At 43.1% G+C, this 26,399-nt stretch overlaps 1 protein-coding gene across 3 annotated transcripts in view; it reads right to left on the minus strand.

Annotated features, from left to right (window-relative positions):
- Positions 1–26,399, minus strand: part of LOC121280151 (A disintegrin and metalloproteinase with thrombospondin motifs 9-like) — a 325,713-nt gene that overhangs the window by 235,324 nt on the left and 63,990 nt on the right. For all 3 annotated transcript variants that reach the window (XR_005943545.1, XM_041191847.1, XM_041191846.1), the window contains exons 9-11: positions 19,923–20,069; positions 19,399–19,540; positions 18,671–18,775 (exon numbers count right to left, since the gene is read on the minus strand). Coding sequence is in view for 2 of the 3 variants with exons in the window: in XM_041191847.1 (XP_041047781.1) it covers positions 18,671–18,775; positions 19,399–19,540; positions 19,923–20,069 (394 nt within the window). In the remaining variant the exon portion in view is untranslated. The remainder of the gene's footprint in view (positions 1–18,670; positions 18,776–19,398; positions 19,541–19,922; positions 20,070–26,399) is intronic.

Consider the following 26,399-nt stretch of genomic DNA (forward strand, 5'->3'; position numbering starts at 1 on the left):
TTGAACTTGCTAAATCCCTAAGTATCTTTCTGCTGTTGACTCCTCATTAACTCCCTCCCAGATCAATCAGCCCCAGAGTAAAGTTTGACTTCTTTGAATTGCTATAGAACAGGCAAGATCAACATAACATAAATGAAAAATGATTGTTTGAATAAGCACATCGGAAACAAAAAGAAAATTGGCCTAGAGCATCCAGTCAGCAGCTGAAGCAGAAATGGGCAGGGATTCCAAGTATTTCCAACGAGTGTAGGAGAGTCGGGGAAGAAGACGACAGGCTGGGGAAGTAGTGGCATGGTGGTATTGTCACTGGATTAGTAATGCAGAGATCCAGGGTAATGCTCTGGGGATGGTGGCTACCATGGCAGATGGTGATTTTTGAATTCAATAAAAATCTGGAGTTAAAAGTCTAATGATGACCATGAAACCATTGTCGATTGTTGTAAAAACCCATCTAGTTCGCGAAGTTCCTTTAGAGAAGAAAATCTGTCATCCTTACCTGGTCTGGCCTACATGTGACTCCAGACCCACAGCAATGTGGTTGACTCTTAAATGCACTCTGAAATGGTCTAGCAAACCACTCTGTTGTATCAAACTGTTAGAAAGTCTACAAGGAATGAAAATGGACAGACCACCTGACATCAACCTAGGCATCGGAAACAACAACGGTAAACTCAGCCCTGTCAACCCTGCTAAGTCCTCCTTACTAACATCTGGAGGCTAGTGCCAAAATTGAGAGAGCTGCCTCATAGACTAGCCAAGCAACAGTCTGACATAGTCATACTCATGGAATCATACCATACAGATAATGTCCCAGACCACCACCATCACCATGATAAAAGCAAAATTCTGCAGATGCTGGAAATCTGAAACAAAAACAGAAAATGCTGGAAAAACTCAGCAGGTCTAACAGCATCTATGGAGAGAAAAACAGAGTTAACGTTTCAAGTCCATATGACTCTTCTTCAGACCACCATCACCATCCCTGGGTATGTCCTGTTCCACCGGCAGGACAGACCCAGCAGAGGTAGCGGCACAGTGGTACACAGTTGGGAGGGAGTTTCCCTAGGAGCCCTCAACATCAACCCTGGACCCCATGAAGCCTAATGGCATCAGGTCAAACATGGGCAAGGAACCTCCTGCTGATAACCACTTACCGCCTCCCTCAGTTGACGAATCAGTGCTCCTCCATGTCGAACACCACTTGGAGGAAGCACTGAGAGTGGCAAGGATGCAGAAGGTACTCTGGGTCAGGGATTTCAATGTCCATTACCAAGGGTGGCTCGGTACCACCACTACTAACCGAGCTGCCCGAGTCCTAAAAGACATAGCTGCTAGACTAGGTCCATGGCAGGTGGTGAGGGAACCAACAAGAGGGGAAGAAAGATACTTGACATCATCCTCACCAAACTGCCTGCCGCAGATGCATCTGTCCATGACAGTATTGGTAGGAGTGACCACCGCACAGTCCTTGTGGAGACAAAGTCCCGTCTTCACATTGAGGATACCCTCCATCATCTTGTGCGGCACTACCACTGTGCTAAATAGGATAAAGTTCAAACAGATGAAGCAACTCAAGATTGGGATTCATGAGGCACTGTGGCCGTCAGCAGCAGCAGACTTGCATACGACCACAATCTGTAACCTCATGGGCTGGCATATTCCCCACTCTACCATTGTCACCAAGCCAGGGGATCAACCCTGGTTCAATGAAGAATGCAGGAGGGCATGCCAGGGGCAGTCAACCTGGTGAAGCTACAACACAGAACTACTTGTGTGCCAAACAGCATAAGCAGTAAGTGATAGACAGGAACTCACCAAGACTCCTCATATAGCACCTTCCAAACCTACGACCGCTATCATCTAGAAGGACAAGGGCAGCAGATGCATGGGAACATCACCACCTGCAAGTTCCCCTCCAAACCACACACTACCCTGACTTGGAAATATATTGCCGTTCCTTCATTGTCGCTGAGTCAAAATCCTGGAACTCCCTCCCTAACAGCACTGTAGGTGTACCTACATCACATGGGCTGTTCAAGAAGACAGCCACCTTCCAAAGGCCAATAAATGCTGGCCTAGCCAGTGATGCCCACATTCTATGAACGGCTATAAAAAAAAGCTCCCTTTTTTGACAGTAGCTGCCACAGTCAGGTAAGGTTTTAAAGGTCCAAGTCCTTTAGTGAATGAGTGTAGGTTAATAAATGGATGAGTGAATGGATGAGTGGATGTTTGAGTGAATGAGCATTTTGTATTGTCCCAGACAACAGACTTTTGAGCAAAGTTATAGCTCAGGGATTAAAAGGGACAGTAGCACAAGGATATGAAATTGGCTGAATGATAGGAAACCAAATTTAGTGGTTAATGCAAGTCTTTCAGGCTAGAGGAAGGTGTGTAGTGGAGTTCCCCAGGGGTCAATGTTGGGACCCTTGCTCCTCCTGATATATATTAATGATCTAGACTTGGTGTACAGGGTACAATTTCAAAGTTTGCAGATAATACAAAGCTTGGAAGCATTATGAACTGTGAGAAGGAATGTGTAGAATTTCAAAAGGACATAGACAAATTGGTGGAATGGGCAGAAAGGTGACAGATGAAGTTCAATGCAGAGGAATGTGAAGTGATTCACTTTGATAGGATGAATATGGAGAGACAATATAAAATAAAAGGTACAATTCTAAAGGGGATGCAAAAGCAGAGGGATCTGGGTGTACATCTGCATACGTCATTGAAGGTGGCAGGACAGGTTGACAGCGTGGTTAATAAAGCATCCTTGCAGAAAAGAAGGCTGAGAGAAGATTCGATAAAAGTATTCAAGATAATGAGGAGTCTGGACAGAGTAGATAGGAAGAAGCTGGTGGAGACTGGTTCAATCAAAGCATTCAAAAAGGGAATTAGATTGTTATGAAAGAATGTAGGGTTACGTGGAGACGGCAGGAGAATGGTACTAGGTGATTGCTCATTTGGAGTGCTGGTGCAGACATGATAGGCCAAATGGCCTTCTTCCGCACTATAACAATTCTGTGATTTTGGGTGAATGGGTGAGGTGGGTAGGCTGGTCAGTGGATGGGTTGGGGAGGGGGTGTTAGTCGGGTGATTAGGGAGTGGTTGTTTCTGGTCGGGAGGTTAGTTGTGTCTATTCGAGGTTGGTAGTTGGATCTGGTCATCTGGTCGGGGGTTAGTGAGTTGGTGGGGATTTAGCTGGGTCTGGTTGTTGGGAAGGGTAGTTCGGTGGTCGGGACAATTGGGTAGTTAGTGGTGTGTGGTGCGGGGGGGGGGTAGTTAGGTGGTCGGAAGGTGATTTGAGTAGGGGGGCGTCATTTGTGGTGCTCAGTTGAGTTACAGAGCTGTTAGACCAGACATTAGACTGTCTAACATTTCCAGGGTTAGTGTGTAGGCAAGTCCCATGTATCTAGTCCAAGTCTCCACTCTAAACTCAGGGTTGGACACATTCGTGGAGTGTCCCCAGCAACGGAAGTCAGCCCATTGGAAGTTTAAACTTCCGGGCCAATTCCCATGTATGTCGTGTGTCAGGACTTCCACAGGATCCTGACCCGCATCACCCAACGTCACCCATCGCAGACAATTCGGAGACTGGCAGATTTAGACGATTGTAACATATGAATGCAAAACTAATATAGCCATACTTATTTCAGTTCACTGAATTCAGTTCAATTGCTAGGTGTTACAAAGAGTCATTCAGTAACTGCATTACTATATTCTAAAAAACTTAATTGCACATTTAATGCTTTTAAGCCAAATTCAAGGTAATGGATTTTTGTTCCTTTAACTGAAATATATTTTCTCAAAAAACTACCTATGATGAAAAGTAGAATAAATTTAAAGTGTAATGTTCCTTGGACTTTTAAACGTTATCTCCCACGCACAATGTATAGGATAAAGAACAATAGGAAAAATTTACAGGAGCATTGTCCTTGATTTTTCTCAACATGTACATCTCAGCATTAGGCTGAGGCTAAAGGAGCTGGTGGGGTTTCAATCCATCATTAGTACTAGAAGCACACTTTCAACAATGCTGTTATCATGCCCATAAGACATGAAAGCAATCATAAACTGTTTAAACCAAACTTTACTTTCTTCTTATTTAAAAAATGAAATTTGCTGACCAAAAACATGGCTGTTACAAGTCACATGTTTTGCAGGTTGGCCACAGTTTTGGAAACTTCCAATAGTAATTACAGGACAAAACTCAATCCTCATCCTTGTGGAATCTCACACCTATCATTGTGTGGACCCATTACAATTAATGAAACAAGACGGTCTGTCTCCCCAGCATGGACTTATAACAAAGATAGCCATTGAAACCCATTATACCTGCAGAGGTGCTCAAAGCCACTATCTATCTCCTAAGGTGAACAATGGATTTTGAACAGAGACATGGGGCAGAATTTTGCCCTTGATGGGTGGGCAGGCCTGATTGCCGCTGCCGAAGCGGGCCCCCCTGCCATTTTGAGAGGGCGGGCCAATTAACGCCCACCCAGCGGGCTGCCCGACGGAAAGCGCTGTGTGAGGGGTGGAGGGGGGGGAGGGAATTCCCCAACTGTCAAAGTGCGCTCTTTTGCACATGCGCACGAAAGAGCGCACATCTCCCTGAGACTAAGTGCTGTCTCAGGGAGATCAGTGAAAGCTTTATAAACTTCAAAAATAGAAAAATAAAAAAATTATCAACATGTCCCCCTCATGTGACAATGTCACACGAGATGGGATGTGTTAATAAAAAGCACAGAAACTTTATTAAACTTTTCAAAGACAGACATGAAGCCTCATTCCCCCAATGGATGAGGTTTCATGTTTTTCAGAAGCCCGCTGGGGCTCCTGGCCTGCTCGCCAACCTTAAGGTTGGACGGGCAGGGCCTTTAATTGGGTTAACTACCCTGTCAATGGCCTCAATTGGCCATTGACAGGTCGGCGAGCGGACAGCTGATTTCACTGTCTGCTCGCCTTCCTGAATATTTAAATGGGGCGGAATGACGTCGGAGGTTCCCCCCGATGTCATCCTGTGTATTTTCACGTCGGCAAGCAGGCCCCGCTCCCTACTCGCCAACAGAAAAATTCTAGCCATGGAAACTGATTGATGAGTCTGTTTTAGGTAAACAATGGGCAACACCACATGACCTAAGCTCCTCTGGCCTTTGGAAAGTTTTAATGTTACACTCCTGGGACGCCCAGGGAAGTCTGCTGTTAATCACCTAGCCTGTCAACACCAAAGCTGGACTCTAGGCTGACAACAAAGCCTGCCTCAAGTCAAACCCTCCTCGAAGCCTGGTTCTATGGATGATTCCTGCCATCACTGGACCGAGTCTCTGGATACCAACCTCATCTTGCTGTGTCATCGTCAACTTTGAAGGAATTTTCACAAAAACTGCTTTCAGCTAGCTGAACCCGCCTGAACCTTAACTCCTACTTGAGGGAACCCTCTGACATTCACATGAATTGATATTCATATCTTTGGTTCTTTTCTTTTTTTAGGTTTTTCATAGTTGTAAAACTCTTTGCTTTCCTTCTTGTGTGCTTGTGTGTTTCAATGTAATTGCGACGACCATCCCCGGGTTTGAATGTATGGATAAACAATACTTCTAATTTGATCCTAACGAGAGTTTGTTGCAAGTCGCTTTAAAATTGACCCCACAAACAATCGTGAATGAACTTGGCAAAGGGAATCCCTGACGTGAGCTATTAGGAGGATAATGGGAGTCTATTACGACTGATTGTGATACGTGAAGGGCTCTCCATGCCCACCTGCTGGTAACTGCAGACCTGTAGTGTACTACTCCTGTACACATTGGTGACTGGGCTTTGCTTTGGTATATGAATGGCACACTAGGAGGCCTAAACTCTCAAGGTATAAACAGCAGATCTGATGAAACATTATGCTGGATAGCTCTTGAGATCATGGTACTGAATTTAAGTATGCCAGATCAATTTGCAATCAACAAGATAGCACCAATCATAGCTTCAGGCATTGTAGCACCAACCTGGTAAATTTCTGTGGAGGAGTGGCTCAATATGGTGAGGAATAGTGTATCTATCTAGTTACAACGTTGTATCATCTGCTGGAAGGACACCTACTGCTGGCATGTAGTATAGGGGTAGCACAACAAGTAATGGAACAGTCAGATGCTGCTCCCAGCTTACTCCAGGGGCCTCCTTTGCCTTTGTTATTGCCCATCATTTCTTAATCCTCTGACCTTTCAGCCTTGCCAAAAGTAGCAAATGGGTTGTGATGCCTTTTAAGCCTTTCTAAAGTATTTCAGAATACTGCCTGCTATTCCTGGTCCCATATGACACCTGCTTTTAATTGTTCCCATCCTTTTAAATTTAACTTACACACAAAACGCTTTTATCTATCACTAATGCCCATCCTACACTTGACCTAATCTCAATTAATAAGCTTTAACAATTAACCTGAAAAATTAGTTAATTGTATTATATCCTGAAGGTATAATAAATCCATATAACACAATTTAATTCTTTTGCAAAAGCTAAGGAACCCAACAGAGGACAAAGCTCAAAGTAAAGAGTGAGAAATTTCATAAGTGAATCTCAACTTCATTGAAAGAATGTGCAATACTACATTTAAAGTTGAGCAATCTATCGTTCATTGTCCAGCAAATTGTATGCAAAATCCTTGCAATGCACTTCTCAGAGAACAGAGGACCCACTTATTTGTAATCAAAGCTGTGGGGAAGAGGGACACTAGAAGGTGTAGTGGGCTACCAGTTACTCTTTCAACTTTGGAGTATGATTTGAATTTAGTCTAAACTGGTTGAAGGAAATTCTCTCCCTCAGTTTACTCTTCAAGAGGAATGTGAGGAATTTTCTAAACTCCCCATCCCCCCACAACAATTAGCCTGATTTTATCTGATTTTTCACATCTTTCAAGAGATTACATGGCTCCAGGTGAGTAGGGAGTGTCTGTATTGTAAAAAAAAACAAAAAAACTGCGGATGCTGGAAATCCAAAACAAAAACAGAATTACCTGGAAAAACTCAGCAGGTCTGGCAGCATCGGCGGAGAAGAAAAGAGTTGACGTTTCGAGTCCTCATGACCCTTCGACAGAACTTAAGGGTCATGAGGACTCGAAACGTCAACTCTTTTCTTCTCCGCCGATGCTGCCAGACCTGCTGAGTTTTTCCAGGTAATTCTGTTTTTGTTTTAGTGTCTGTATTGTGATGCCTGGGGAAACACATTTATATGGGATATGCTAGGAGGGCCAGCTGGTCTTTTCCTATTTGATATTGTCATGTTTATATGAGCTCAGAGAAGCCCTAAACAAATTCTCTTTGAGTTCATGCCCACAAAGCATAAACTGACACAAAGTTAACAAAGTCATGAAAAATTCAGCAAGGGTAGCCAGTGCAGGAAACTGAAATGTCAAATAGGTACACTAGGGGGTGCTCTTCTCTCGTACGAATTATGACATTATTGAAACAGCAAAGAATTTTGATCTCCAACAAATTATGCTATATCTGGCCTGGGAATGCTCAGCACTGCTAGGGTTCAAAGAAGAAATACTCAATTTTCCACTATAAACATCTTTCACATTTACATGCAGAAAATACATGATTTTAAAAAAAGCCAGAAACTAATACTACTGCCAGATTGTATTTTTCATTTGAACAGCAATGTCTGGTACAAGGGTTACTCCAGGTAATGAACATACAACTTTCTTATAGAGCAATATGGGCAATAGTTTTATTTACTTCTTAACAGAGTCCCATTTCAGAATCACACAAAGAATAGATTCATGGAACTAGGAGTTTCCAGCACAAAGAAATTCCATTAAAATTTACCCAGCGGCCTGTTGCTGCAGCCTTTCCAAGGCTGCGAATTATGACCAGTGGAAGGGCTTCCCAGAGCGCTGTTGGTGAGCAGGCCAGGCAGGAGGGTAAGGCAGGGGGGCACTGTGTGCCCTTGAGGAGGTGGCAGCACAGCGAGAGGTCCTGGTACCCCAGGATGGGAGGAGGAGGTCCCCCCCACATTACCAAACATGCCTGGGTGGAGGTGGCAGAGATGGTGAGCTCCCACGACGTGATGCTGCGCACCTAGATCCAGTGTCCCAAACGCTTCAGTGACCTGTTGCACTCAAGAAGGGTGAGTACCATGCTGGCATTGGTCACTTAACCCAGCAGGTAGGCCTTCCCCCCTGGTGACCCCAACCTCAGCACCACCCCCCCCACCCCACCCCAGCACTGGTGACCCCAACCTCACCCTCACCCCCCCTCCCCCCCCACCGCCAAAGTCTGAATGAATGCACTGAATCACTGATGGCATGTGTCCTTCGCTGGGTGGGAGCCCTGCAATGTCCCACTCTGGTTGGGGTGGGCCATCCGCGAAGAGAGTCCAGGTACAATTAGCACTAATCAATGCTCTTCTCTCCTTTTCAGGAGAAGAATGCACATAATGCTGCTGAGGGGGTAAGGACTGGCGATGGGTCGGCACAATTAGCGATTCTCAGCCACTTCGAGCAGGAAGGCCTAGATTTGGAGAGGCTCCAAGAACACAGGTTCACCAGTGTCGTTGAGGCTGGTGTGCCACGGGCAGGTTATACCCAACAGTGAGGTCACCATTGTCCTTCCAGCAGCCATGGCAGTGCTGAATATTCAGTGATTGAAGTTTGCAACATGGCTTGACCATTGCTTATGGAAGGATGAGTGCATAATGATCCGGGGGACAGGGATATACATTGAATCAGTTAACATGGAGACAATGTCAATATCCTTGTTCTTCCTGTCAGCATCAGCAGAGCAGGGCCAGGAGGAGGAGCAGCTGAGGCCCCCTCTCACACCTGAGGGCCCTGAAGCCTCACCAGCGTCACACCATCTCTGCCAGGCAGGCACCAGCGCAGATATTAGCACCTCGGTGGGAATTAGAACATCGGCTAGTGTCCCGGGGCACAGCGGTGAGGGCACTTCACAGTAGGTGCAGGAACTGGCAGAGATAGAGAGTGCCCATGGCGCCAGCAGTCGGAGGACTGCCGGAGGCCAGGCATATGCTCAGTCGGTGCCCTGATGATGTGTCTCTGGAGTCATCTGTGATGCAGCAGGTGCAGGAAATGTGGCTGGGTGTGCGGGAGCATCTGGTGGGGATATATGAGGCTATGCTTGGCTTGGTGTCCGTGGTGGAGGAGTCTATGCGGACGCTCACTGAAGCAATTAGCCTCATGTCCGAGTGCCATGCGTCCTCCATGGAGAGAGTGGCGATTCTCGTGGAGGGCTCCTCCAGGAGACCCATCAGGGCTTCCTGGGAATGCACTCGGACCAGCAAGCCCTCAAATCGGCACTGACCTCAACTGGTCATTGCCAACGTGGGAGATGGTCTGGACACCAAGTCTCCCAGCTCGGTGCCCATCGATTCACAGAGAAGGAAGATCTGAAGCGACCTTACATCGGCGCAGCAGCTGCTTGTCGTCTCTGTGGGCTCCTCTCAGGACGCTCTGGATGAGAGCGGCAGCTCCTCCGCTCCTCTGCCAGTGACCATTGCATCCAATGAGGCTGCAACGAATAGGGAGATGCCAGTTGTGGAATTGGCAGCTCCTTCCCAGGTGGGGCCAGCACAGGCTCCATGGGCCAGAGGTTGACTGCCAAGGTCATCAATGGGACAGCAGAGTCAGCAGGCTGTCTCAGATGCCACTCCGAGTGATGGAGCAGCACCAAGATGTAGCACCCGAAAACGTAAACGTAGGGCACCTTAGGCACACCACGGGTTTATCACTGGTGCTTTTGTGTTGGCCCGCAACGAGATTTTTATGAGTTGGTGTGATTTTTAACACTTTTTTCATTTTGTTTCATTAAGTTTCTTTGGTTGCAATAATAAATTCAGACATGTCACCATGGCTGAGGTTGCCTCTTTTGTTCTGCAGGTGGATGCTTTCCAATAATGTAATGTGTGCTTTGTGGGACATTCAGCTTTATTAACAAGGACCTTAGTTAATGTTCCCATCCATGCAGATTTTGCAGTTAGGTCTCGAATATGGAGCATACAGCCCAGGCTTGTCCTGGAGGTCCATATGTGGTGTGTTAGCTGAAGGTTAATTGGATTAAAGCCTCCTGGGTGTCCTTGCCTCCCTGGAAAATGCTCAGGTCAGCATCTACCCCCTGAGCATTTCCCTGTGCATGCTCATCCTCGGACTCACTGCTGGACTCATTGTGTGCACCTGCAGCCACTGCGTCAATGTCTTCATTGTCCACAGCATCCCCCCCTTTCCAGCGCAGGATTGTGGAGAGCGCAGCATGCAACCACTTTCAGCAACACACGATTTGGAGGGTACTGGAGTGCACCCCCTGAATGGTCCAGGCACCGGAAGCACATATTGAGAAGACCAATGGCTCTCTCCACCTCAGCCTTTGTGGAGGCGTGGCTCCTATTTTACCGCTCAGCTTCTGTTCTTGGATGGCAGGGAGGTGTCATAAGCCATCTTCTGAGGGGATAGCCCTTGTCTCCCAGCAGCCATCCATTCAGCTGGGCTGGAGCACTGAAGAGCCCCAGCACCTGGGAGTGTCTGAGGATGTAGGCGTCGTGGGAGCTGCCTGGGTACCTTGCACAGACTTGAAGAATCACCATTCTATGATCATACACGATCTGCACATTCATGGAGTGGAAGCCCTTCCTGTTGTTCCCTAGCTTGCCTTTACAGCTCCAGCAACTGAGGTGTGACCGAGTCCAGAGGCTTGTCATCTGACTCAGACTCAGCAGATTTCTGGTCTCCAGCAGTCAACCGAGTGTTGGAAACCTGGGAAGTCCCTGCCTCCGCCTGTCGTGGATCAGGCATTGCCATGTGCTCACCAGATTGTGATCCCGAGCCCACTCTAAAGCTTGGTCGCACCGAGGTGTGTGTCTCTGCGCTGGTGGAGAGCGTGTTGAGAGCTGTGATGGGTCTTCAATGAGGGTCTCAGGGGATTCCTCTTCTGAGGTGTTTACAGGGCTTCAGTTGAGGACCTGGCCATGGACTCCCTCGGCTGTTTCCCAGATGTGTTTGCGAGAACAAGAACTGATAATTAGTGTATGGCAGTGGCCTGTGAAACAGGACACATCACTCACAGGATAGTTGTCTGATGGATCCTCACTTGGTTGAGCACCGCTGACCTCACTGTCAGCACAGGGATGGTCCAGAATTTCGCTGGCCAGCTGAATGGCCCTGTTTTCAAAGTCCGTGAGGACCTCGATGTCAAGCATTCCTCCACCAGTCTGTGACCTCTCCCTCTTCTGTGCCAGCTTGTCCTGCATGAATACAGATTGAGAGAGTGTAAGCAGGATGCCTGCCAGGCCAGATGATAAGTATGCCTGGCATGTGCAGGTGGTAAGTGGTGTCATGAATGGGATGAGGACAATGAAGCTGTGTGTGAGAGAGTGAATGGTGATGTCCCTTGAACTGGTGGTGAGTGAGGGCCCTGTTGATATGTGATGGGTTTGTGAGTGTATGAGTTGAGAGTGATGAGAAGAGTGACTTATCCTGGTGGAACGGAGGAGATCATTCATCTTTTTTCAGCTTTGGGTGGCTATCCTCTTTTGCAAGATGTTGATGCTGACCACTGCTGCCACCACCTCCCAAGCCCAATTGGTGATGTTGCTGGTCCTCCTGCTGCCAAAGCGGGGATAGTGGACATCACGGCGGGCCTCCACGGTGTCTAAAAGGCTCTCAAGGGACATGTCATTGAATCAGGGGGGCTGCAGTCTTATTGCCTTTCGGGGCCATGTTTTCTGTGCAGCAGTCCTGGGCTGGAAGCACTGAGAGGTGTGCGCAGCTGCACTTTAAGTATGGTGCCCGGTGTGAGGCAAGGTGATGGTGTGGCGGGTGAATCGGAGGCTGCCCATGAGCGAAACGACATGCTTCCCTGAAATGCATGATTAACGAGGTGGGTTTAGGACAATTCGGACGTGAAAAGCTGCCATTGCAGCTAATGGGTAAATTGTTCTTATTCCCGTCCACTACCACACTTAGTGCAAATCTAGGACGATTCCACCCTTAGAATTCATAAATCAAGGTAAATTTAGAAATGCATTGGCTAATCAATAATAGCCAGCAGTACTTTGTTAAGACAAGTCATACTGATCGTTTTGGAGAAATAACCGAATGATAAAGGAAATGCAGTATAAGAAAAGATGTAGCAGCGTGAATAAGCTAGGTGACAAACAGAAAGCAATCAGTTAAAGCAAATTGTTCTTCTCAGACTGTGGAAGGGTTGAAAAGAGTGTACATCCAAAGGTCAGTGCTCAATCGACTTTTCTCAGTATATACAAATAAATTGGATTGCTATGGGGAATGCAAAATTCGATGAGAGAGAAAGTAAGCTTGGCAAACTGCATAGTGGGATGTAAAAGGCTTAATTTAGCACAGACTGGTGGCAGGTACTATTTAATATGGATAAGTGGGTGATACACTTTGGAGGAAAACAAGGCTTGGGATTGTTAAGGATGGGGAGAGATGTGGGATAATTCTTCCCCTTTCCTCACCACTTGGCTAACTGCAACAAGATGTATTTTTGAGAAGGAGTGTTTTAACCCTTTTGAGTGATGTGGCTTTAAAGAACAGACACAAACTGGCTTTCTTGTAAGTCTAAATCAAAAGAAAGGATAAATCTTTATTTTCATAAAACCTGAAATGTAAACACGACAAACACCTGTTTCCCAAACACACACACACATGAAAAGATGATTTTTAGAGATGTAACATCTCTAAAAGGTAATACAGAAATAGGTTGCTTATTTACAGTCCTTAGGATGGTGTTTGAAAACGCTGTCGGCCTGAAGGATTCCCTCCTGGTTTCTTGAAGACAAATGGTGTTTAGAAGTTTCTGGCTGTTTCAGATGAAATTGTGGCCAAACTCCTGTAGTGAAGAAATATAATCTTGCAGGTAAAATGAATTAGCTCCTTTCCACTGCCTGAGAAAACTTATTTTTTTGAGGCAGGGTTCTTTCCCTATTTGCTGGGCGATCACTCTCTCTAAGGTGCTTGTCCCAGGCTGCCTGCTGGGCTCCTTTGTGGATTACTGAAGCATCAGCTTCCTTTCCAGCTAGTTTCCGTTAAGTGATGGCAGTATTGTTGTATTCCATTGTCCACATAGTGGGTTGGAGCTGATGTATTTGACACATAATGGGAAAATGTTTGTTATCCCATCAAACATTCTATCTATGATCATCTCATTGAATGACTTTATTTGAAATCCCATCTTCAGGAGCTGACAGTTTTAGCAGCCATTGACATTTTAAAGCTCTTTCATTGAAATGGTGAGGGTAGTCAATTAGAACCTGGGAAAATTATTCGTATTTTAAATAACTTCCCAGACATATTGCTTTGTCTGTCTAGAAACCACAACAGAAGTCATCTGGCTTTCCAAAGTTCATTTTGTGAAGTTATAGTGTCAATATTTTTAGGTGTCTGATTAACTTTATCAAATAACTTGGGCATAGTGACAGTCACAGGATTATATCCCAGAACCACCCAATATACTCTCAGACCCTGTATCCTCCCTTCTCAAAGTGCCTGGATCTGACAAGCTGCCCAGTATTTCTTGAACCTGTAATAATCTGAGAATCATGGGACCCTTCTTCAATTATTGCCAGACCTTGGGATCCCCCAAAATCCAGATATTTGACCTCCCAGTGCTCTCAGATCACTAATCCAAATGGTAGTAAGTTTTTGTCCCTATAAAACATGCCTACCGTTATTTAGCTTGTTTCATCATGAACAATGCCAAAGGCAATCTGCTGGCCAAAATTAAATTTTTATTTAAAAATTTTGTGACTTTTAATTCTCAGAAGTAGATTATCGTCATCAGGAAAAGTGGAAGAAAAAACATTTCATGCTGTGTCATTGAATGACACCTTCTGCCATTGAATTTGTTATTATTCTGAGTAGGTCCAATTCTAGAAGTTATCAACTCAAGTTTCTGAGAATTATTACAAATACAAAGTTTATAAGGTTGCTGTATTTTCGGACTGTCTCTTTAATTTTGGGTAAATGGAGGAATGCACTGAATTCTGCCCGATGGGGATGGGCTTTTGTAAGGAAAATTCAATAGAAAGTCATTGTGATATTGGGTTGCAGTTTTCTTAAGATATCCCTGAAATTGACAGAAAAAGATCAGTCTTCGATAATCTGAAAGAAAGAGAGAACAGAAAGATAGAGGCAGCCAGTCCTAAACCTGAAGCAGCGAAAATGCTATCTTTATTCACCACATGGAAAGCGGGTGGGAGCTTGTGCTCAGATTGAACACACCAAGCTCATGAGGATTTAAACGAGGCTGGGAAATTCACCTGGCTCTGGCTAGAAGGAGAAACTTCCAGAGTAACCTCACCATGAAAGTCAGTCAGTTTGGGGATTAGAAGTTACTCAGCTGGAAAAGGAAAAAGGACACAGGCCATCAGGAGTGGAAAATAGCTTTGGAATGGTTTTGTGAGAATAAAGTGTCTACTTAAGGGACAGAGTAAAGTATAACCGCGGTAGGGGATCTTTGGTCATTTTAAAAGTTAAATCGGGAAACTTTTTAGTAGTTTAGAGTATAAGTTGTCTACGGAATAGTGTTTAGACAATGTTGCTTTTAGTTTGTTTGTTACAGTAGGAGTCTTAAAACTTGAAATTTTGACATATGATCCTTTCAGTCAATCGCTGGAAATTCAAATATCTTTTTAAAAGCTATCAGTCTCCGTGGGGATCGTAACAAGAGTTTTATTTCTCCTATTATTGTACAAAATGCTGCTTCAGGTCAAGAACTTCATTTACTTCTCTCTAATACATTTCTAAGTAAATGATATGCAAATGTTCTGATCATCAATAATTTGATTGTATGGAGTCAATTTTGTGAGAACCTGGATGGTTCTTGAAATGGTTGTTTAATGAAATTTTTATTCTCACTGCTGCCTTGTATTGACATCACTGATTCTAATCTCTTGTTATTATTTGTGTTTCATAGGCTTGCAGAGAACCATATTGTTCTGTGCCAAACATTCCTATGGTTTAGTATGAAAAGTCAGATGTGACAATTTGGCCTTAAATTGGTGAATTGAAGGTAATTAGTGCACAGGATTTGAGAAGCTCAGCAGTAATCCTGCATACCAGTTGACATGGTCCTGTGATCCCCAAAGGATGCATTTTCTTACAAATTTTGGCTGGCTGGAAGTTTCTACAAGTTGTATTTCGGTTTTAATTATACCACAAATTAATATCAGTAAGCTATTTTATTTTCCTTAAATACCTTTTAAATTAAAGTAAAGTAATCAGAAAACTAAAATATTAAATTTTGTGTATTAGATTTCAATAGCTATTACCGTTGTTTTAGAGTCATGCACAGGAAACTGTCACAGCCAACAATAGTTAAAATTAATAATCATGCAGTTATTTGGTATAGTGGAAGGCTTTGCAATAACTTTTCAAAGGCCACATGCAGACTATTGACTTTGTATCATATATATGAAGCATTTCTACAGGGTATAATGGGTGCCATCTCCATATACTTGCATATTTTACAACTGTGGTTCTGAGCCACATGATTAATTGGCCTTGGATTTGATGTGGCTCTTCACTAATATCACCAATCTGCATGGAATTAAGTTGTCTTCCATAGCTAGTGTTGAGGCTTGCAATTAGAAAGGCAGCCTGGCTAACCATGCAGTGTTGCCTCAGCATGTTGTAGCTCAGAGTTATGCGATGCAGTTTTGCATCTATTGGATTTGTACATGTTAATCTCATCCTGACCATGCGTCAGAGAAGTGAACCAAACAGAAATCATTGCTGTTTCAGAGAGATGACTGCACATGTGATAATTTTATTTTTTTTAAGTTGCCTGATAAAGCAGAATCCATTATTATTAACTAGGAGCTCTATGTGCCAGGAGTTTTAATTTAAAAAGATCCAGAGTACAGTTTTATTTATTTTTCTGGACAATAGCAGATTTTACTTGTGCTTTAAGGGAAAATATTATCATTCCAAAATTTTGCTTTGCCTTTCATTCATTAATTCCACATATTGATTGTACAGTCTTTCTATTCTTGTTTTGCAATTTTCTCTGCTTATCACCAGACAGAACACTGGGAAGTGGCAGGTGATATTCCTATCGCTGAAATATAAGGATACTTAAAGCAATGCAATAAGTTAAGGCTAAAAGGGGAAAAACTTCCATCTAGTAGCACCGTCTGAAGCAGCATTATGCAGACTTGTGTTGATTTCCGGGGAAGGCAATGTCACATACTACTAACCTGTATGGGTTTCTTCATTGGTATCAATGAAGCAGCCTTATGCAAACAAATTTATCCACAAACAAGTTTCTCAGGTTCATTGGATAAACTCAATGGATAATGTAGTACTCAGTCATATAGAATAGGAAATTTACAGGTTTAACCCATGGTCTCTTCTGTGCTTCTTAACCTCAGTTAGGGCATTGTCAAGGGCAGTAAACCTCAGACAGGAATATCAGCTTGAAGGTCAAGTGTTCAGTTCTCCCTATTTTGTAATGTACATTTGAATATCCGGTATACAGGATTGGGTTTCATTGTGATACCTCAAATGCTGCAGCTAATGTTGGCCACCGTCAAATATAGGTGATACTTTGCTCTTCAACCTTATAAATGCACAACACAAAAAGCTGATCAGTTCAACCAGCCATATGGATTTTGAATTCAAACTCTGTTGAATACCAAAACAAAAACAGAATTACCTGGAAAAACTCAGCAGGTCTGGCAGCATCGGCGGAGAAGAAAAGAGTTGACGTTTCGAGTCCTCATGACCCTTCGACAGAACTTGAGTTCGAGTCCAGGAAAGGAGGGTCATGAGGACTCGAAACGTCAACTCTTTTCTTCTCCGCCGATGCTGCCAGACCTGCTGAGTATTTCCAGGTAATTCTGTTTTTGTTTTGGATTTCCAGCATCCGCAGTTTTTTTGTTTTTATCTCTGTTGAATACCATCTTGTCTTCCAACTTTAACAATTGGGATCATTTAGTGATCCTTATTTGGACCTGATAAGATATGACAGAGTCCTATGAGGATCTTATGAGGATCCATACTATTTCTCCATCATCAACCATAATGAAGGTAGCTAGATAATCTTCCCAAACTTCCTAATTAACTTTTCATAAATGGCAGCATAAGAATAAAAACATGCATGAACCAAGATAGAGCCATTTGGCTCTTCATAGATGATGATCTGTCTATCATGGAACTAGCCCACTTGTTTAATGCCATAAGGGAACAATCTGCAAACGGCCAAACAACAATCTGCAAAATTTCTAATTGATCCCAAAAGTAAGCAGTTGAAACTTCGGAATATTTACTTATCCTTGCACTTGTATTATTTATCCATAACCTCCAAAACATTTCCATGAATTTCTATCATCTTAGAAAACAGGAACTATCAAGTTCCGTGGGTCTTTTGTCATGTCTGTCTATAATTATCCCATGATCTTCAATATCATTTCAACTAATTTTTTATCCATCCTTTTTCTGCAAGCATTAGTCAGCACATGGAATACATCTCCTGGGAGCCTGCTGCACATATATGCAGCCCTCAGAGGTGGGTGAGTGGTGGTGGGGGTGGGGGGGGTAATCTTTTAAGTTTTAGTTGTGTTTGAGGGGAAATGTTGTGCTTTTATCTTCTCGTGAATGATAAATGTCTTACTTGTGTTTACGTTATCTCTACTTGTCAATATTTTTAAAAAAGCTGAATTACTGTCCCAATCAATCTTGTACATTCAGCTTTGTGAACTTAGCTTTATAACTTAGAACCCCAAGTCACTGTTCTCCCCTGAATCTTTTCCAATGTCCACCTGCAGTTATTGGCAATCATATCTTTAGATTCTTTTTATCCAGCTAGCTACAACGTTTCTGCTCTTTCCCCACCTCCCCAGGGTTTACTCTCTCACTTACGGCAGCAATGCAAGTGTAATTGATGTTAACAATACAGTAGAAGGAAAGGAAGTGAACATGGTCAAATGAGAACACCATATGTGGGATGAAGGACATGGGTAGTTACTTGGATTAGGCTGAAAATCCTAAAAGTGTAATACATCCTTGAAATTTTTCCCCATCTGTAACCTTACACACCATACAAGGAAGATAATGAACAAAATATTATCAAAAACAAATTTCTAAAAATGAAGCTTTGTGGAAGAGAAACTCTTTTATATTTCCATTTCACAGAGAAAAGGCACCATGGTACTTCAAAAGCTGCTGAAGAATTTAACACAAAACAAAACTGAAGTTAAGTTTAACAGGAAGTTTAGGTTAGGAAAGTAATAATTATATACTAACCTAGATAATGAATGGGAAAGTGTACCCAAGCATGTCATTAAAACTACTTTAAGCCTGTGACTGCTTTACGCTTTTATCAGCTGTTGGAGGAGGTACATGCATTTCGAAGGCAGAACATTGCCAATTCAAACCTCATAAGATGAGCTATCCCCAAATGCAGATAGACAACATTCATTGCTTAAACATTCTCTTTCTGCCGCTTTAAAACTGGCTTAGATTGAAACATGCATGCCACTGAAGAAGTAAACAATTTGTTTTAACAGCAGAAACTTGGGAACATAATGACTTGTCGCACATTACACTTGTAAAACAGTAGTCATTTAAATCATAATCTAACTCGCATGAAACTGATTTTGCTGATAAAATATTTCTACTTAGCTCCACTTTTTTGAAAACTTTAGATGCACTTACCTTTCCAGGTTCACACTCTGTCCCGTCTGCCCATGGCATGTGCTGAGTTCTACAACCCCTCTGAACTCCTTCAGTGCTTGTACACCAAAGACGTCTGCATTGTGTCTACACAACAAAAAAAAATTCTTCGAAAATCTGACATTGTCAAAGTTTTAATTTTTACAGTAGTAAAACATAGTTTCATATCTAGCTATGATGATTAGAGCATATTATTTTGTACATAATAGTACTGTTCTCTCAGTACATATTTTTTTTCCTGTAATCTTATTTTCCAAAGAGGATTTCATCAATTAAAAACGTTTTAAATTTGCTGCCTGAGCGTAAAACGGACATTGTGAATCAGCTGCCCATTTATAATTTCCATTAAATCCAATATTGCAGTTTTATATCCAGGCAACAAGTTGAAAATCTACCCCATTATTTAGCTGCCTGACAAACTGTGGTAAACAGCTGAATGAAACAAAATGAAAACAACAACTTCAACTAAAGTAAACATTTATTTCAATTTAAAATTCTATTTTGAAACTATTTATTTGATCATGATCGGATGTGAAATAGCCCGCATACTTCATAAAAATAACTACAAACTTACTGATGGATTGAAATTAACACTTTTGGTTTGATTAATCAAGTTCCAAAAACACTTGGGGAGAAAACAAAAATTACTGAATTCTATCTTCAGCACATAAATGTCTATCTCATTTGTCAGATACTATTATTGTACTTACCATATAGGGGCACACCTGAGAACCAGATCCAAAAATCAATTCACATTGTTTGTCAACATTATAAATCTGACCAGGGAGCTGATGAGGGAGTGTATATGTTCTTGTCACAGGTTCATCAAGTAAACATTCACCATATCCTGTACTAAAAAGAAATAAAGTATAAGAAAAAAAACCCAAGCATTCATATTTCCCATTGTTCTGAATATAATACAAAATTATAGCACAAAAAAATGTGTATGTCACTAACCCATTAAAATGAAATTTTGACCATGCCTGTTAAATTCAAATGTATTGAAAGAGTGAAGTTCAGGTAAGCACTTGGCTGACAACACTCTTTTGTGTAGAACATGATATTGCTAGTTGGGAGCCTTGCTAGAGCTTTTTCCTAAATTGTTATTTAATATCAGAAGATCCCAATTAATATGGGGCAGTTGAGAAGTACCTTGCAATCATCAAATTCAAATCTATGTAGAAACCAACAGCACAGTTCAACATAGACTTATTCAATCAGAAGTCTAACATACTCTAAAAAATTAGTAACGTATCTTCTGCTACACTTTGACCACATCCAGGGATTGGTATAATAGTTCAGTGTAGGGGCCATAACATGTTGCTGATTTTTGCCACCATCCTCTTTGCACTTGTTGCTGTCATCATGAGGCATATTAAACCTAGTTAAAAATAAAAAAACCTTGTTATTCAAGCAAACCAGCTTGGTTCCATTAAAATTGATTACAGAGTCATATCCTGGATGCTTCAAATTTAATGCACATTACAATATATTTCTGATGAAATTTGAGATCTACTTATACCATATATAACACATAAATGATGCCAACAGTTTTTGTTTATGGAATACAGCAATATTACTTGAATTAGTGGTTCCTAAATCAGATTGTAATATGAACATCTGTGAACAGTGTTATTTAAGTTAATATTGTCTGAGCAGATTTGCTATGTTATTTTGAACAAGAACAACAAAGGGAATCCATAAGAAAATTTTCTGATCATTTATGCCAACGTTTTTATCCCTATCTGTGGCCACTTACCCATCATCCCTGGGCTGCTTAAACACAATTTCCTCCCATGTTCCCATTGCCAGACTCAAAATGGGGCAGGAGCTTGACCAAACCATGTAATGATACTGATACAATATCAAGCAGAGTCAATGGACTAAGTGTTCGGTGTGTACAAATGACAACCATCTAACAAACATCTGATTGGAGTGTAATCAGAGAAATTATTTCCAAGAGTAAATACTACTTGGAATGAATAAACTGCTTTGCCCCTTTCCTGTTATCTAATCTCAGATTGGATATTGTTTAACAATCCATATTGTGGACAATTATGCTTATTATGAAGCGCCCAATTAGACCTAGGAGTTTTGATGCAAGTCACTATTAAAAATATCATGTATATACAACAGTTGCTTTTCAATTCAGATGAACATTGGGCAAGTGGTGGATGGGGCAATCGCCAATGGGAGGCTTGAAGGATTTTCTCATGGGGCCTTACTCTAATGAAATCTGAAATTTGCCAGCACTTGCTGAGCATTACAGAAAGTTTGCAAATCTGGAGCAAGTGGAAAGTCTTGCAGCTCCTCTGTACAGCCAAACTCGCATGGACATCATGCGGGAGGTGGGGCACAAAGGGTCCAGCAGCAGGAGGGATGATTTTTTTTGTGGAGCCAAGTCAAGCATTCACGTTTCTCCTGCACTGTTGAAGATCAAAAACTGCATTAGGGCTCTAAATACGTCATAGAACATCAGTTTAAATAAATGAATGATTATCCTGCTTGTTTCAAACAGGAGCACTGGCTGCTTAAGTTGAGGCTCTCTCAAAAACTATGTAAAATTTTTTAATCAAGTTTGTTCGTGCTGAAAAATGAAGTGTGATGAAAATCGACCCAGCGTATGTAAAAATAATTAGATCACTAAAATCTGAAAATGTGATATCACGTTACGTGCGAAATATCTTCAGCATATAGTTCAAAATGATATGAATTACAACAGAAATATATGCAATAAATTTTTTTTAGAAACTCTTTCTCAATGTCCCCATCATAATACTGCCTGTGGATGTTGATTATATGAAAGTTTGGAAGATTTTGTAGCCAGTTGGTGCTTGCTTGCTTATATATTGGTAAGAAAATAGTCCCATAAAACCATCTCCTCCTAACTTCCTCTGAGTGGGAACACAAAAGTTTTTGCAGGGGCTTGGAATTTCAGCCATAAAAGAAAGCAAGATAAGTTTGACAAATGAGTGCAAATTAAAGCCAGATGACAGTATTTCAGTTTCTCCTTTGATTTTCCCAATAGAGGCACTGATAAACAAAGCAGTTAGGACAGAAGTGTGAAAAGTTGCTTCAACCTTCAAAAACAGAACATTGCAGGTGCTGCTAATCTGAAAATAAAAACAGAAAAAAAGTTGGAAATACTTAGCAGGTCCAGACGATATTTGTGGAAAAATAGGAGTCAATCGACATTTGAGGACTCGAGGTACTTTCTCAGGAATAAAAACTGTTAGAGGTGAGCAGAATTTGAAAAGGAACACAACAAAGGAAAGGAGAAAGGAACAAGAAAAATCACAAATGAAAAAATAGAATAACCTATAAAGCGCTTAGGTGGAGCACAGGAAATAACTAAATGTGATATTATCAGGAGACAACAGGGGGAAAAGAGAATAAAAGACAAAGGCCATAAAATTAGGCTCCACAGAGCCACCGGCGTAAATGCTATAGGAACCACAAGGTCAAAATTTGTCAGCCAAAATGCTTTTGACCACTTATGTCACCATTTGCCTGATTGTAAGGGTGCTAGTGCAAGCAAGCTGTACATGTGTCAGAAGCATGCAGAGTCGGAAAATCATGGCATCAAACAGCTTATAACAGTGGAAATATAACACTTCTGTTTTGGACTTGCAGGCCCAGTTAATGCCCCCTCTTAATCTCTCTAAATGTGCATTCAGCTGCATGATGGATATCCTACTAGTGTCAGTTAAACATCTAGCCATCCAGCTTCCAATGGAGGCGCTTTTGATTTTCTTTTGCTGGTGCACTTAGTTAAGCATTTTGCATTTACAATGGAGCGGTGCTGAATCTTGACAAGGAGGGCAGGGAGATGGAAGGCTTATCAGGAGAAAGCCTGTTACAGGAATGTGGACTAAACTTGCAGTACTTCCTGGAAAAACTCAGCAGGTCTGGCAGCATCGGCGGAGAAGAAAAGAGTTGACGTTTCGAGTCCTCATGACCCTTCCACAGAACTGAGAATTTCTTCTCCGCCGATGCTGCCAGACCTGCTGAGTTTTTCCAGGTAATTTTGTTTCTGTTTTGCATTTCCAGCATCCGCAGTTTTTTGTTTTTATTATTGCAGTACTTCCTGGCCTGTCACATGACTTTGAAATAGGACACAGGCAGCAAAGAGGGGTAAGTGTGCAGAGGAGGAGGAAGGCTCTCAATATAATGTCCTTTTCACCAAGGATCTTTAGAAAGCATATCTCCTACCTCCACCTCAGCCAACAGCAGCTCTCAGTTCCCAGCATTTCATCAAGAAGGTGGTGACTGTACTATGTCACCTCCTACAACCTGAACTGCAGTTGCATAGCAAGGCCAGGATGATGCTGTCGGTGGCCATGAATGTAACTGTGGGCCTAAGTTTCTATTCTAGCAGATCCATCCAGGCAGCAGCAAGTGCCAGGTAATGAGTGTCCCCAACAAGAGAGAATCTAACCATCTCACCCTGATGTTCAATGGCATTAGCATCGCTGAATCCCACTCTAACAACATACTGGGGGATACCATTGATCAGAAACTTAACTGGACCAATTATGTAAATACTGTTGCTACAACAGCAGGTAAGAGGCTAGAAATCTTGTTGCAAATAAATCTCCTAAACCCCCAAAACCTGTCCATCATCTACAAGGCACTAGCCAGGAGCAAGATAGAATACTCTCCACTTGCCTGAGTGCAGCACCAGCAACACTCAAGAAGTTCAATGCTATCCAAGACAAAGCAGCCCACTTAATGGCACCCGATCCACAGTCTTAAATATTCCTGACTTTAAACTATTTTGCCGTTCCTTCCACTGTTGTTTGGCCAAAAACCTGGAATTCCCTTCCAAACTGCATTGATGTACCAAGCTAAATGGACTACAGTGTTCAATAAGGTGACTCACCACCACCTTCTCAAGGGCAATTAGGGATGGACAACAAATGCTGGTTTTGTCAACAATACCCACATCCCATGAATAAATTTTAAAAAGTGACATTGGCAGCATTTCAAAGTTTGCCATCTACCACTGTGTCAGGGAGATGACAGAGGCACACCACAGGAGAGAGGAGTTCATCATCCTCTGACCAGAGAGAAGCAGAGAGAACATGGGTTTGCCAAGCTCATGGAATGCCCAGCAGTGTAGAGTCAATTGACTGCATACATGTGGTTCTGCAGGCTCCATATCAATAGTAACATGGTCTGTAATTGCAAGGGCTTGCACAGTTGGTGTGTGACCATGCCCATAAAATCCTGTGAGTAAAAACCCACTATCCAGGCAGCAGCTAAGATTTATTCATCCTGCACCAGTCAGATGCATCAGCCACCTTGAGCCATCATGAAGAACCATAGGTGGCAAGAGATACCAGCTCTATGCCCAGCTCGAGTGCCCTCCGCCACCCAACCACATGAGGACACACGAGAACCATGCAACAACCAGGAACATCATGGAGGCAAATCGTCAGCAGGCTGAAACAACGGGTTCCACTGACTGGAATGCTTAGGGGGGGCCCTCCAGTACTCACCAGAGCACATGACCGAGTTTGTGGTCTTCTGTAACATGCTCCACAGCCCTGCCCTCATGAGGGCTCAACCCTTGCCACCAGGCCTTTGGAGGCCACTGTGGGAAGGAATAGGAAGAGGAGGAATATGAAGAGGAGGAGGAGAGCGAAGAGGTAGAGGAAGAAAAGGAAGCAGAAGGGAGGATGACCTCCCTCCGGAAGTGCTGTCTGTGAGCATGTACTCAGAATTCATTTCCCTTGAGATCTCATCCCTGCATCACAGTTCCTTCAAAATTCCCCACCTTTTCTATCCATCTGCTACAATGGCTACTCTTTGCCAAAGTCCTGAAATAAAGGCCACCACCAGAAACTATTCCTTAACAACTTAATCCAACAACACTTCCAATAATCCATATAAAATGGAACTATTCATCTCAGTGCATTCCCTTAGTGCCCGACTTGCAGGAGCTTTTGACAGGCCTTGTGCTCAAATGCTGTGCTACCCCAGTGGGTGGTGGAAGGCTGCTGACTTTCACTGGTGGAGATTGCTGATGGCCTTGCAGCATGCGCTTGAGCAGCTCTGAGCTTTGTGGGCTTGGCTTCGTACTGCCCAACAGGGGCATGGGCAGCAAACTGGGCTGACTGGGTGAAAGGATACAGAAAGGGCACTGGCAGAGTGACAGTGGTGGGACCACAAATGCTGTCATCTTGAGAGAGGACAGCAAGCTCGTGCACCACAGAGCCAGTGACACTCCAGCAGGGGGGCGCTGAAGCATTCCTAGTAATCTGACAGGGCACAGATTGGTGGACTGCTAAGAGAGCCTGTAGGTGCCTTTGAGCACTGGAATCCACAGCCACCATGGCAGCAGTTTGAGCTCGATGACAGCAAAGCTGGATCTCATGACTTCAGTCTGAATTTCCACTGCAACACTGAGAACTCAGGCAGCTTCTACCTGTGATGCAATGGAAGCTGAAACATCAGCCACCAGACAGTATGTCACCATTGGATGCAGAAGGGCTGCTATGGAGTTGACCACTCTTTCCACTCCATAAAGGATGGACTCCAAGCTCTGTGCAAAGTTCTGTGTCAAGTTCGAGCTGTACTACCCCATGCTTCTTGACAATGGCACAAGCTCTGTGGCAGGCCTGCCAATGCACTTAACATCTTGGTGTACATCTCCATCAGTGTTCTTCTGTACGTCGCCAGAAGTCCCCACCTGAGTCTCCTTATGGCAGAACTCATCTGCAACTTTGTCATTTGGTGTGCTGGCACATGAACAATCCCTTTTCTCTGTGTCTGGTTGCAGCCCCCTTGTATTCGGTAATTCGCTGCATGCTGATTCGAACTCTATACAATCCTCTACAGTTTGCACAGAGCCACTAACTGAGCTGATGGCTGTAACTGTCAGATCAAGAAATGGTGCTTCTTCATCAGGGATCAGGTTTAATTCTTGCCCTTCATGGTGACGCTATACTGCCAGCCCGGTGGAAGTTCTTGGGTAACAGAAGCCAGAAATGCAAGAGGGGAGGTTTGGTAGATGGAAAGCAAGCAATCCATGGTCACATCAACTGTAGCTTGAACCATGCCACAAAGCAGGATGAGGGTGAGGTGGGGTTTAAGAGGGGATATATTGCAGGAACATACTGTCATCCTGAATGTTGTAAGATAGTGCAAAATGGTTGATATAGTGAGTCGGCAGCCCATTTCACACTTTTACACAAAGTCAATATTAACCTCAATCACTTTTCTCAGACAGATAAGTTTGCCAATTTAATTACATATTTCACACAAAAGTTCCTGAAAAATGGGTACTTTTAATTTTGAGGGCAGGAAAGAACATGCACTGATATTGTTACAAGTTTCTGTGACATACTTTAAAACCCTTAGGGCTGCATTTTATCTTGTTGGGGGGGTGAATGGCTCCCCCACCACCGGGAGGAAAGTCGACTGACTCCATACAAGCCTGCCCTGCAGCCATAATATGCTGCAGGCAGGGTAATTTGGCTCACAGCTGGAATTCAGCCTCTCACTGCGGAGAAAGTCCTGCCCTCAGGAGCTGGTAGCCAATCAGTTTGGCTGGCAGCACCTAGAGCTCAGTGGTGGGCACCACCAGGACTGCAAGCAATCCTAAAAAGGCAGCCCAATGGATCCTGGAGTGGGGTAAACCCAAGGTATTGGGCAGGGAGGGTTTGGCCAGTTTAGGGACGGGGGCAGGGTGGGTTTACGAGAGCTT

The sequence above is a fragment of the Carcharodon carcharias genome, chromosome 7 (genome assembly GCF_017639515.1).
Source record: "Carcharodon carcharias isolate sCarCar2 chromosome 7, sCarCar2.pri, whole genome shotgun sequence".
In the NCBI taxonomy this organism is placed as follows: domain Eukaryota; kingdom Metazoa; phylum Chordata; class Chondrichthyes; order Lamniformes; family Lamnidae; genus Carcharodon; species Carcharodon carcharias.